We start from the raw sequence: 9,662 nt of genomic DNA, 5'->3' as shown, positions 1-9,662 counted from the left end.
CTTTTTTACACCACCGTCTGTATTTGTAGCCCGTGTAATAGGTGCCAGCCAGTGTGGCCTGACGCCTTAAGAGTCGCACTGGACATCGAGTTAACACCTTGGCTTTTAGCTGAATGCCTCGTACTCTTGAATGTCGGTAGACCGTGGTTCGAGCCAATATGTGGGGGACCATTTTTATATTTTTTATTTTGTAAAAAAGTTTACATCAATCCAATACCAGCTACAAACTTATACTGTATATTAAAAAAACAGACTGCATATCAGGTTTGTGTTATTAACATCAACATTTCCTGTGTGTTGGATGCATTTGTTTGCATCCTCGTTATGTTTTCTTGTTCCCTGGTATCATCCTCCTGCTCCAGCGCGTGCTTGTTTCCACCTCCCATGGTGAGTTTAGGTTAGCCCTATCTGTGCCTCGTAGCCTACTGGGTTTTAATATCGTCACACTAGTATCGATCGGATACTGCCTATTGCTATCGATATTTGTATCGATCCACCCACCCGTCACACTCGTGTCCTCCAATCTCCCCTGTAAGATAACTCTCAATCAAGTGGACACAAAGACATGTATGGGCTTTAGTTTACATAGGATCGTTTCTGTTAAACAAGGACCTGTCAGGATAATGATTTATATATGCACTATATACATTATATGGTGTATACATACTGTATACACATTATGAGATGGAGAGATCTTCAGCCTCTACGCTGTCGGTGCCTGTCGCCTCCCAGTCGTCTCCACTTGTGCTTGTAAAAAAAAAAAAAAAGGAGGACAAACCCGTCAGACCAGTTCAGTTCAGACATGGCAGCAGATCGGACAGGGACGACACTCGGGGAAAGTGCCGACGTTCATGCAACAGACGAAGGATCGTTTCAGGAACACGGCAGCCATGTACCCAAGAGACATGCCCGCGTCACGGTGAAATACAACCGGAAGGAGCTGCAGCGGCGGCTCGACGTGGAGAAGTGGATCGACGAGAGCCTGGACGTGCTCTACGCTGGTCAGGTGGGTCTCAGGACAACCAGATCAAATATTCAAGATTCAAGAGTTTTATTGTCATATGCACAGTAAGACAGGTAGTTATACCATGCAATGAAATTCTTGTTCTGTTCATTCTCCCAAAAAAGAAAGAAAACACAAGAAAATGAATAAGAACAGAAGAAACATTAATACCAATAAAAGAAGAAACATTAATAACAATAAATTAAGCAACAACAGAAGAGACATTAATACAAATAAATAATACAAATAAATAAATAAAGTGCTACGAGTGTGTGCGTGTGTTGCATGCGGCGTGTGCGAGTGCTTCGTTGAGAAGCCTGATGGCCTGTGGGTAAAAGCTGTTTGCCAGCCTTGTGGTCCTGGACTTCAAACTCCTGTAGCGTCTGCCTGACGGTAGGAGTGTGAATCATGAGTGTTGTGGATGTGTGCTGTCCTTGATGAGGTTGTGTGTTCTTCGTAGGACTCTAGTTTTATAAATGTCTTGCAGTGAGGGGAGGGCTGCCCCAACAATGTTCTGTGAGGTCTTGATCACCCGCTGGAGTGCCTTCCTATCACGTGTTGTACAGTTACCGTACCAAACAGTGATGGAGGCGGTACGGACACTTTCGATAGTGCATCTGTAGAAGCAACTCAGGATTGTGGTGGACATGCCAAATTTCCTCATAAATCATAAATATATGATTTAAACCAAAAATAACGATGCACTTCATTAAACAGCATACCTGAACAATTTCCAAAAAGTATAATTCAATTGAATTGAACAATACACTGTAAAGCACGTGTCAAACTGGTGCCCTGGAGGGCCGAGACGCTGCAGGTTTTCTCTCCAACCAGTTTCTTCAGCAGGTGATTTCATTGATGAGCTTCTTCCCTCAAACTGAAGGTGCTGATCATTCCAATCACCTGCTTTAGTGACTGGCTGGAAAGAAAAGCTGCAGTGTCTCGGCCCTCCAAGGCACGAGTTTGACACCCCTGCTGTAAAGCATCACTCAGGATGTTTGATGTTTTGGGCGATACTGAACATTTTGGTATGGATCTGATACCAAGTAAAAACAGGGCTCGTATTACCTATACCAATACTGTTTCACTCAAAATTCTCCAAGATTATTGAATGATTTAGCCTTTAATTAGTTGCTCATGGTAATAATCAAAATAAAACACAGGACAGAGATAAAAAACTATTTATCAATAAAGCTATTGACCCATTCAACACAAAAAACACAAAATAATCAGGAGTACTGAGAAATATTGATCTCGTCATGCGAGTATCAATCCAATACTGATACTACCCTTGGTATTGATATTATTATTCGTTCAACCCGCCCACCCTTATTACCGATAACTGCCACATTGCACTCGAGATATAAACTGAAAAACCACCAAGTCAGGACACTGCAGTAATTTAATGTTGTACGATGACAAGTCAATACAAGCCCAGTACTGCAGATACCGATACTTTTGCTTTAAATTGTTCAAAATTATTGAATAAAAGACAGGAGACTTTAAATTGTTTGTTTATATGTGGCCTGCGACTGGCTGGCGACCAGTCCAGGGTTTACTGAAGTCAGCTGGGGTAGGCTCCAGCTTAATGAGGACAAGCGGTATAGAAAACGGATGGATAGATGTAAGGATAGTCTTGACTCACCGTGAGTTATCAAGTGTTATAGGCGTACGCAACAGTAATACAATGTTGTACAATGAAAAAAAAATGGCATCGATCCAATATCAAGTGACGACAGAAGTCATTATTGCCGATACTGGTCCTGAAACCGATACTTTTTGACGTTGGAAATTCTTCAAGATCACTGAGTGATTTTGCCTTTAATTTGTAAAACAGGACAAAGAAATTCCAATTGTTGTTTTCTTTACTGATAAGACAACAATACCCATAAGACAACAATACCAACAGAACAAAAAAACACACATTTGTAAAAAAAAAAAAAACAAAAACCCTGAGGAGAACGCTAAAATATCCATCTAATCATGCTAGTATCGCTCCGAACAAGACGCTACCCTTGGCATCGATTATCGGTATTGGTGCTGGAGCCTATCCCGGTACACCCTGGACTGGTTGCCGGCACATATAGACAAACATCATACCACTCATAAAATGTAGAGTTGTCAGTGTCGTCAACATGCCTGTTTTTGGAACGTGGGAGGAAGCCACAGGATCCGGAGAAAACCCACGCACAGAGATGTCCCATGGAGATTCGAACCCAGTTCTTCCAGATCTCCTGACTGTGTGGCCAGCATGCTAACCACTTGGCCACCGTGCAGCCCACAATATCTGACAATGTAACAATATTAACAAAAACATCCATCTATTCCTTTTTATTACATACAATTGTTTGAGCAAAATACCGTCAATAGTGCAAAATAACAGAAGCTCCAGAACAACTGGCTGTCTTTGATCTCCGAGAACGTATTCCCTGAGTTTGCAAACATTATATAAACATTACGAAGTCAACAACGTAACAGTATGAACAACACGTTCATGAAAGTAAACATGGAGAGAACTATAAAATATTGATCTTGTGACAATAGTGCTGCTCCGATACTGATCCCCCTGTGGTATCGATACTATCGATATTTGAATCGATCTGCCCGCCCATAATATTTGACAGTCTTGACTCCGCCATGAGCGATGAAGTGTTATAACAGAGGTGGACTGCTCTGCATCGCCTTACAAGGCCAAGCATCCTGTCTAGATGTGCTCTCTAACAGCAGTCTAGTTCTTTGAGATCTGTATCTGTCTTGGGACATATTTCCTTACATGGGCAGTCTGGAACTGGGAGAGGCTTAAATGATGAGAAAATAAGCAAGAGGAAGGGAGCATTGTAAGAGATAAACAGCGTGCATCTGGCTGATCGGAGCCATTCGGGTCACGTGTGAGGAGGCGTTTGAGGATAGGATCCTTTCATTTGTATACAAAGTCTTCAGATTGGGCTTGTGGCCTGCATCCAAAGCGTAAGGAAAAAGCAGAATGGACCCTATAAAAGTTGTTGGAAAGGCAGTCCTGTTAGAGGAGGCATGGGATAATGGCACACTGTGTGGTTGTGTGGATGAGACTTTCCCCCACTCAGCTGATATAAGGGCTACAATGGCCAATTGTTCAAAGGGAGCAGGCCTCTGTGGCGCAGTCGTGCCAAAACAACAGTGTTAGCATTCAGCCTTGCACAGACAAATGACGGACGTGCATTTTTATGCAAAAGTAGAACACGTCTGGGCTACAGTACGAGCATCGGATCGGACGCCTCATTAACTTGCATGTCACATCTGTTTCACGGAGCCCGCCAAGAAAATCAAGACAACGAACAAGCCTGTCATTTCAAAACATAGGCATGCAGAAATGACTTTTCAGAATTTCAATTGCAAACAAAAAATGTTGACCGACTAAGTCTTCATTAGAAAAATGTACGAGAACAAACATTGCTCAAGACGTTTACAGTAGAACCCGTTTGAGTCGGTCCCGCTTATGTCAACAACCCATCTTGGTCTTATTAGTAAGGGCCTGCTTCCGTCGACGTACACAACCGCTTTCAAACTCTGCTTTACGGCACAACACATCTCACTGTCGTGACAACGCAAGACAACAGCATTCAGTCGTATGCGACAAACGTCTTCGATGGTTTGTGATTTGTCTTTTACCGCTTTAACATCTTTTTTCTTTTCCGGGATGGAATTTATTGTTGATGCGGACTTCCCGTACATCCTGGGATGTACAGAACGGCTGCGCGGACGCCATCTTCGCACTTTGCGATGAGTTCTGTCTTGAATTCAATAGTTTTCTCACCTTCTTCATAAAATTGCTCAATAAAATATGACAATCAACAAGGCGTAGGATGTTTGTTTGGTAACATTCTCATTTGAGTTTGAAAAAGAGGTGATGACGCAACTGCACACTAGACATAAGTTGAACTTTTTGGAAGGTGAGTGTCCCATTACATCTGGCGCAAGAGTAACACCGCATTTCAGAAAAAGGACATCATACCAACAGTAAAATGTGGTGGTGGTAGTGTGATGGTCTGGGGCTGTTTTTCTGCTTCGGGACCTGGAAGACTTGCTGTGATAAATGGAACCATGAACTCTGCTGTCTACCAAATAATCTTGAAGGAGAACATTCGGCCATCTGTTTGTGACCTCAAGCTGAAACCAGCTTGGGTTCTGCAGCAGGACAATGATTTTTTTTTTTGTTCCCTTCATAACAAAACGTTTCATTTAAAAAGTGCATTATGTGCTCAGTTGTGTTGTCATTGACTAATTTTTAAATTTGTTTAATAATCTTAAACATTTAAGTGTGACAAACATGCAAAAACATAAGAAATCAGGAAGGGGGCAAACACTTTTTCACACCACTGTAATATATATATAAAATATATATATATATATATACTGATTTGTGTGTTTTCATTTTGTGTATTGACTTCAGGAAGGAGATATGCCAGAAGAGGTGAATATTGATGAATTAATCGACCTACCAAACGATATGGAACGCATGAACAAGATGCAGGTAACGTGTAATGTTGGTCTTTACATTGAATTGCACTGTACAGCACTGTCCAGGCCATGATGGATATTGAAGTAGAGCAAAGTTCACCAACCTTTTACTCTATGAAAGCTACTAGGACCAAATGAAAGCGGCCGAAAGCTACATGTGTTTTGTTTTGTGTGAAAGCAGAAACTTTAATTTTTTTACACTGGACTACTTCAACATTTCTCAACCAATTCAAACCATTCCAACTCAAAATGTTGAGCTCATTCGAGACACGATGGCTATGTAATGACACATTCCGCAAATTCCAGAATTCCAAATTTTCTGGCCCCAAAATGCACATTTCTCAATGCATTCAAGCATCAAAACACTCACAATTTTCCACGTCAAAAATCCCCACTTTTCCCCTAATTCGACATTTTCCCTGCAGCGTTTCAACTGAGCTTCAGCCCTCTTCAGCATTCACACACAATTTCTACAGAAATGGCCTTCCATAGTTTATGACATTGTTTTTGTACTCTATTTACAAAGGTGCTATGTACGTAACGTAAACATAACCAGCTCAAACACTGAATGTGATGTCTGATGTGTTGTGGTTAATATGAATGGCTGTGATTGCACAAAGACACTTCATTGACATATTCTATTTTTGTTACTTTCTTAAAGAAAAATGTCCCAATTTTTTCCACAGGAGCTTCTTCAAACCTGTCATAATGACACAGAGGTAACATCTTTGTTGTCTTTTTTTACATTTTTTTGTTTGCTTAAAGCTCATTGCGTATTATTAATTAGACACAAGTGTTAAAAGTGTCTGAAATACTGGTGCCACGAACCACCACGGATGTATAACTTGTCATAAAAAATAAAAGTACACTACAAATAAGAGTGGATCCCCGCGCGTTTGCGACACAGCATTTACAGATTTTAGGTAAAAAAATATTTTTTTTCTTTGAAAATAGGCAGTTTTTTCCGCAGAAAACACATCTCATCCACCACCAGGCCGGTAGTAATTTATAAATATGTGATAATACCGGTGAAATGTACAGCATACACCCTGTACAGCATACACGCACCACTGGGTAAAAAAAAAAAGCCCCCAGTTTTTATGGTTCCGTCAAGCGTTGAGAGTTCACACTTTGCACGGTTGTCCTTGAACACACCACAGTTGCTGTGAGAACTTATATATAACTTCTACATCATGACTCAGATACATTTTATACTTTAAAATGCATTTAATAAGTGTGTGAGGCACTTTTATTGCAAATACTGATCCAAAATCGGAGGAAAACATCAATGTCGAGCTAGCAGGAGGGTTTGGAGGGGAAGGGCTAGTGAACCGTCTGTCAAAAGTAGACATTTTGGGCGTATTTACGGGCGTGTCAATTACTCACGATTTTTGCCATTAGGCATTCCCAGAATGTAAAGCGGGGATCTACTGTAATCCCTTACAGTCGATGCAGACCTTTATCACACAGTTCGCAAAAGGTGCAACGTCTCATAAAGTCCAAATGCGTACTACATAGTCTGCACTTGATGTGACTTTGGGTGTTCGTCCTCAGACTTTCATCCGAGAGCTGGTGGAGAAGCTAGAGGGAGTCCACAAGCAGGAAGAACTCCAGAGCGAAGGCATCGAGCATCCGGTCATCTGCCACAGCCACCATCGCCATGAGCCTTATCACTTCAACAACCCGCACCACGTCCACCGCACCCCAGGCCCCCCCACACAGACATACACACACCGTAGTTAAGTTGGCACCAACTCATAACACTCGTGTCTTAAACGATCCACCTCGCAGGGCATGAGAAGTCATTATCTCGGTGTAGCTTGGTACGTCAAACGCATGCAAATACACATGCAGAAACATCTGGAGAATGCAGTGCCAGGATGTCTTCTGCACGGCTGCGGCACAGTGACAGAGGAAGGAAGGTGCTCTGCCTTAAATGTCAACCTTTGAACAACCATTTGTAGTGTTCTGGTGCAAATTTTGAATGGCCAGGTACTTATAATTTACTCAACTACAGTATATTTTACTTCTCATGGGTTAAATCACTAATGGTAACACTTTACAATAAGACACACAAAATGACAGTAGTTAATGAGGAACAAACATACCTAACCCTAACCACTACTCATTAGTTCCTCATTAGTTCCTCAGTAACTACTTGAAATTGATGTGCCTCAGTTACTCAGTATCTACTGTACTCATTAGTTCCTCGTTAGTTCTTCATTAGTTCCTCAGTAACTACTGTATTTTTGTGTACCTTATTGTAAAGTGTGACCTCACTAATTAATTAATCACTGGAGTGTTTTCCTCACTGAACATGAAACCATCACACTGTACCTCTCTGCCACAGTGTTATTTATTGTCAGGCAGCAGACTCACCAAGACTGGTATGATTGTCAGTGTTACAAAGCCAATTACTTGAGAAGAGTAATAAGTTACAGTCACTAGTTAGTTTCGGAACTGGTGTTGCTCCCAACACTGGTTGTATAGCCTCATTAATCCTGGTTGATCACCCGCATAGTGACTCTTATTCCATGACATTTCACTTGTCACTTTTTCACTTTTGTTTGGCTTCCACACATTTATATCAAAACAGCACTGAATGGCAAATAAAGATAATGTATAGCATTGTACTTGTGCCTTCTTAGATCTTACTCTGAATAAACGAGTGAGATCCACGTTGAGAAGAGAACCACGGTGGATAAGATACTGATACAACCCTTGGTATCGACCCACCCAACCCTAGCAGTTACTAAAAGAGAGATACAGTGTTCCCTCGCTCAATCGCGGTTCTATTTCAGTGTTTTTTTTACTGTGTATGAACTGTTACAGTCCCCTGGCCCTTTAAGAAGAATTGCATTGTGGGAAGTTGAGAGTCTCCTTCCCTCTCCCGTCTGTCTGCACCGCCCATTGTCTGCGCCTTGCGTCCTGATTGGCTGTCGACCATTTTCAATCAATCTCCTTCCTGACGCCCTGCCGTGTCTCCTGTGTCATCGCTAGCTTGTTTGCCCCGACGAAACCCACAGTGTCGACGCAACGTTCTGCGCCCAAAAGGCAGAGGAGGATGCTAACTTGTGGACATGCTGAAGGAATGGAGAAGGTGCGCGGCTGTAGGGCGCCATAGGAACAAAAGAATCGTCTGCAGCGATATGTTTTAACAAGGATACAAAAATGCTACAGCACAGCGGAACGGCGCCAGGACGAAAAGGCGGTCGGAGGAGTGAAATACACGTGAGTCACTTAATAATTTCCCATGTCCAACCTTGTAGGTTTATCATTAAAATTCTAACAAAGGGTTAAACTTTTTTGAGAGTGTTTAAACAAGAGAGAAATGTGAGAAAATGTTAATGCCTGTCTGAGAAAAGTGTATAAAGTGTATGGTTAGGGGTTTTGCAGCCTTAAAACATATATAGGCCTAATCATATAAAATCTTTGTGGATTTCACTTATTGTGGGCTATTTTGGGACCCTATCCCCCGCAATGAACGAGGGAACACTGTAACAGAGATGCACCAACACGGGGGGGGGGACAAACTTTTTGACTCACGGGCCACATTGGGTTAAAAACAATTTGCAGAGGGCCCGATGTACAGTTTATATATACACACACGCTATTTAAATTAACACCTATAATTGTAACCGTCCACCTGGAATGATGTGTCTTATTTTAGCTGTAAACGTGTTGTACAATCTGCTTGGGTCCCTTATTCCTGGAGCACCTGAAACATCTGGAGGTTGCTTTGCATTACTGCGTGCTAAAACTGTTATGATGACAGACCACCTCAGAAAATTCAATTTAAAGCTGAACCAAACTGCGACATTATGGATGATGTTTATATTCCACGAAGAAGAGGCTTGAGTGTTGGACTACTGACAGCCAGGACACTTTTCAGCCTGTACACTAGGTGGCAGAGAGGAGCCACAGTGAAAACTGTGTAGACAGTATTGGGAAAGGGACTGTTTTTCTTCTATTATTTGATTTCTTCATGAAAGGTGCACAGTAAAACTATTTGCACACACACACACACACACACACACCTCTAACCATTTTATGTTCCTTTGTGTGACATTAGAGCCCTGCCATGGCAACAGTGACCTTGAGCTGTGTCACAAACAATACAACAACACCAATGTTTATCAGCATTTTTTCACTCGGATATGTC

The 9,662-nt window shown here is 41.8% G+C and overlaps 1 protein-coding gene across 1 annotated transcript; it reads left to right on the top strand.

Moving 5' to 3' along the window:
* The first annotated feature begins 575 nt into the window (after window positions 1–575).
* Window positions 576–8,901, top strand: ppp1r14aa (protein phosphatase 1, regulatory (inhibitor) subunit 14Aa). The gene is made up of 4 exons (XM_054755220.1): window positions 576–1,006; window positions 5,433–5,513; window positions 6,187–6,219; window positions 7,055–8,901. Exons 1-4 carry the CDS (start codon window positions 803–805, stop codon window positions 7,241–7,243), a joined length of 507 nt encoding a protein of 168 aa, XP_054611195.1. The 5' UTR covers window positions 576–802; the 3' UTR covers window positions 7,244–8,901.
* Window positions 8,902–9,662: the final 761 nt, after the last annotated feature.

Source organism: Dunckerocampus dactyliophorus, chromosome 16 (assembly GCF_027744805.1).
Source record: "Dunckerocampus dactyliophorus isolate RoL2022-P2 chromosome 16, RoL_Ddac_1.1, whole genome shotgun sequence".
Lineage (NCBI taxonomy): Eukaryota > Metazoa > Chordata > Actinopteri > Syngnathiformes > Syngnathidae > Dunckerocampus > Dunckerocampus dactyliophorus.
This window is presented reverse-complemented; position numbering and strand designations above follow the sequence as displayed.

What these genes read in the sequence shown, in the direction of transcription:
- ppp1r14aa (XM_054755220.1), top strand. Translation starts at nt 803, where the DNA reads ATGGCAGCAGATCGGACAGGGACGACACTCGGGGAAAGTGCCGACGTT. An exon ending in ACGTGCTCTACGCTGGTCAG is followed by an intron (nt 1,007 to 5,432) that starts GTGGGTCTCAGG and finishes TATTGACTTCAG; the next exon opens with GAAGGAGATATGCCAGAAGA. An exon ending in AACGCATGAACAAGATGCAG is followed by an intron (nt 5,514 to 6,186) that starts GTAACGTGTAAT and finishes TTTTTTCCACAG; the next exon opens with GAGCTTCTTCAAACCTGTCA.